At 44.1% G+C, this 3,396-nt stretch overlaps 1 protein-coding gene across 8 annotated transcripts in view; it reads right to left on the bottom strand.

Moving 5' to 3' along the window:
- The window catches only part of DENND5A (DENN domain containing 5A), a 58,228-nt gene that overhangs the window by 30,966 nt on the left and 23,866 nt on the right, over positions 1-3,396 (bottom strand). For all 8 annotated transcript variants that reach the window (XR_002829503.1, XM_023754553.1, XM_023754555.1 and 5 more), the window contains 2 exons: positions 1,993-2,208; positions 795-1,029 (listed from right to left, as the gene is read on the bottom strand). Coding sequence is in view for 7 of the 8 variants with exons in the window: in XM_023754553.1 (XP_023610321.1) it covers positions 795-1,029; positions 1,993-2,208 (451 nt within the window). In the remaining variant the exon portion in view is untranslated. The remainder of the gene's footprint in view (positions 1-794; positions 1,030-1,992; positions 2,209-3,396) is intronic.

The following is a 3,396-nucleotide window of genomic DNA, read 5'->3' as shown; positions in this document are numbered from 1 at the left end:
CCTACACTATCAACTGCTACTCATACTCATTTGCTCCTCTTTCTGCTAATAAAACTCAACACTGTTTAGGGTAACATTACATCCAATTCACTACTCCCTTTCAGTCTTTCTTGCACTTAAGTATAGTCACATAACATGGTTCTGGCCTATGAGACAACAGAAAGCTTTGGCTGATAGCAGCCTCCCCTCTTCTTACCCTGAATATGAACATAAAAAGCCTCTTGTAGGCCAAGCCGGTGTGGCTCAATTTGGTTCAGCACTGTCCCATTCACCAAGATGCAGGTTTGATTCCTGGTCAGGGCACATGCTCAGGTTGCAGGCAGGGGGCATGCAGGAGGAAGCTGATTGATGTTTCTCTCTCTTTCTCTCTCTCTCTCTCAAATAAAATGAATAAAAACATATTTTTTAAAATTCCCAGCATGAATATAAGTCGATACACTAAGGATAGCTGGGTAAAGACAGAACCTCAGTTCCTGATTACACTGTCGAGCAGCTGAACCAACACCAGCAACCACCAATTCCTGCATTTCTTGCTAATCTGGGGAAAATATCTCATGTTTCTAGCCCACTGCTAATTAGATTCTCTTCTCTATTACCTACAGCAGGACCCATTCCCAATTGACACAGTGTTAAAGGATGAAAAGAGCTAACCAGGCAAAAAAGAAAGAGCATTTCAGGCTATGGGGAAAACTTAAGCAAAAGCAGAAACGGAAAGAAGCTGGCATGTTTAGGAGCAGGGACACATTAGTGACATAATCCAAGAAGCTAGAAGTACAGCAACAAGGAGGCCTCACCTGCTTCATCCACAGTGGTACACTTCTGGTACATGGATGTGCGGAGAGTAGGCGTCCGAACATTCAACAGTCTGATCTTATCTACTCGGGAATCAAACACCCGGAGCACAGGGTCTTTATCATCATCATCATGAAACATAATTTTATTGTCAATGAAAGAAGCAAACATCTGGGTCTCCAGGAATCTTGAGAGAAAGGGCAAGTAGGGCTCAGGCTGATCTGATAGAAAAGATGCCTGGTGAGACAAGGAAACAGACAGTCATCCATCAACAGAGAAGAGGAAAAAGGGAAAAGGGTATGTCACCTTTAACCAGCAAAGGCAACATACCCAAAGGATCTAATGGGATAATTCTCTGAAGCTTCCTAGGTCTTTATGAAAAGCCAACAGCAAAATCTCTTCATCATTTTTTTTTAAACAATGAAGGTAAATCACCTGATAGTAAGAACCAGCACTCTGTTCTAAAGCAACAAGACCTTGCATTTTATCAGCACCAGAAGGATCATGAACTTGTTTCCCACATTTAATCCCCACATTTAATCTTGAACAACATAGGTTTGAACTGCACAGGTCCATTTATACATATATATTTTTCAATAAACATACAATTGGCCCTCCATCCGTATCCCTAGATTTTGCATTTGTGGAGTTAAACAACTGCAGATCGAAAATACTGTTAGGAATCCATGGATGTGGTGGGCTGACAGTATGCCTTTTTCTACATCATTTTTAAACTGGCCGGCGTGGCTCAGTGGTTGAGCGTCACCTATGTACCAGGAGGTTATGGTTTGATTCCTGGTCAGGGCACATGCCTGGGTTGTGGGTTCGATCCCCTCCCCAGTTGTGGGGCATGCAGGAGGCAGCCAATCAATGATTCTCTCTCACCATTGGATGTTTCTATCTCTCTCTTCCTCTCTGAAATCAATAAAAATATTTAAAAATAAGTAAATAAAAATAAAAATGGGACTTGAGCATCTGCAAATTTTGGTATCCACGGTGTCCCGGAATCAAGCACCAACAGATACCAAAGGACATCTGGAGTTTTGGAGGAGTCAAAAGTTATAGACAAATTTCTGACTATGAAGGAGATTGACACCCCTAACCCCCACATTGTTCAAGGGTCATCTGTATTATGAAAGAAAAACTCATTATCAGTTAAATCTTCATTCCTCACCCTCCTCCCCAGCAGATTACACTCACTTTATCAAAGTTTTGCATCTGTTCCCTGTTATTAAACCAGGACTCCTTATCCTGGCTGGGCTGAATGACAAACACCTCATAATCTGCAAACATCTGAGTGAAACGATTTGCAAAAACTTCCCGGATCTGAATGTTTAGCTGGTAAATCCTGAGTTCTTCTTCATCACACTGAACCTTCAGATCCTTATTGCTGCTGGGGTCTTCACGCACTTCCAACTATAAAAAAAGAGAAATGACAATTGAGAACACACACGCTTTTCCTTTTATCCCTAAGAAATGCAACTGGTTCGTTCCTCTTCCCTTCCCCCTTATCATTTACTTTGCAGCAAATGGAAATGAAGGAAAAAAGGAAATGGGAGGACAAAAAGAAAGAAATTCTGACATGGAGAAGAGATAAATGAGATGTTTCACTTGCAGGTACCCAGTAACTCAGTGAAAGTAATCATTATGGGCAGAGAGAGATTCAGCAATAGAGAAAGGTGCAACTTATCTCAAGGGTCTGGGAAAAGAGGGAATCTGGAAGTCAGTAAGAAAATGATAATGCAAAGCAACATGGTTAGATTCTAGCTCTACCTACATCTCTTTGATTTTCTCCCACATAACACTTTCCTTATCTTTCTCCCTAAGAATTTTTCCTTATTGTGTTTTCTTTAACCTTTTTAATATATCTCAATACTTCTCTGCTCTACACTGGCCATGATTTTTTTTAATTTAAGTATTTTTTAAAAATATATTTCCTTATTGATTTCAGAGAAGAAGGGAGGAGAGAGAGATAGAAACATCAATGATGAGAGAGAATCATTGATTGGCTGCCTCCTGCACACCCCCCACTGGGGAACGAGCCTGCAACCCAGGCATGTGCCCTTGGCTGGACTTGAACCCGGGACCCTTAAGTCCGCAGGCTGACGCTCTATCCACTGAGCCAAGCTGGCTAGGGCCTGGCCATGATTTTTTAAAAATATTTTCAATTAGAGTTAACATGCAATATTATTTTATACTAGAGGCCCGGTGCACAAAAATTTGTGCACTCGGGGGAAGGGGGGGGTCCCTCAGCCCGGCCTGTGCCCTCTCGCAGTCTGGGACCCCTCGGGAGATAATGACCTGCTGGCTTAGGCCTGCTCCCAGGTGGCAGAGGGCAGGCCCAATCCCTAGGTGCAGCTCCTGGTCGGGCTCAGAGCAAGGCCGATTGGGGAGTTGGGGCGCCACCCCTTGTCATGCACAGAGCAGGGCGGATCGGGAGGTTGCGATGCCAGCCCTAGTCACGCTCAAGGTAGGGCCGATTGGGGGGTTGGGGCACTGCCCCCTGTCACAATCAAGGCAGGGTCGATAGGGAGGTTGCGGTGCCACCCCCTGTCACGCACAGAGCAGGGCCCATCAGGGGTTGAGAGCTCCCCCCTGTCACGC

Source organism: Myotis lucifugus, unplaced genomic scaffold, assembly GCF_000147115.1.
Source record: "Myotis lucifugus unplaced genomic scaffold, Myoluc2.0 scaffold_61, whole genome shotgun sequence".
In the NCBI taxonomy this organism is placed as follows: domain Eukaryota; kingdom Metazoa; phylum Chordata; class Mammalia; order Chiroptera; family Vespertilionidae; genus Myotis; species Myotis lucifugus.
The sequence above is the reverse complement of the archived record's forward strand: the minus strand, read 5'-3'. Positions and strand labels throughout refer to the sequence as shown.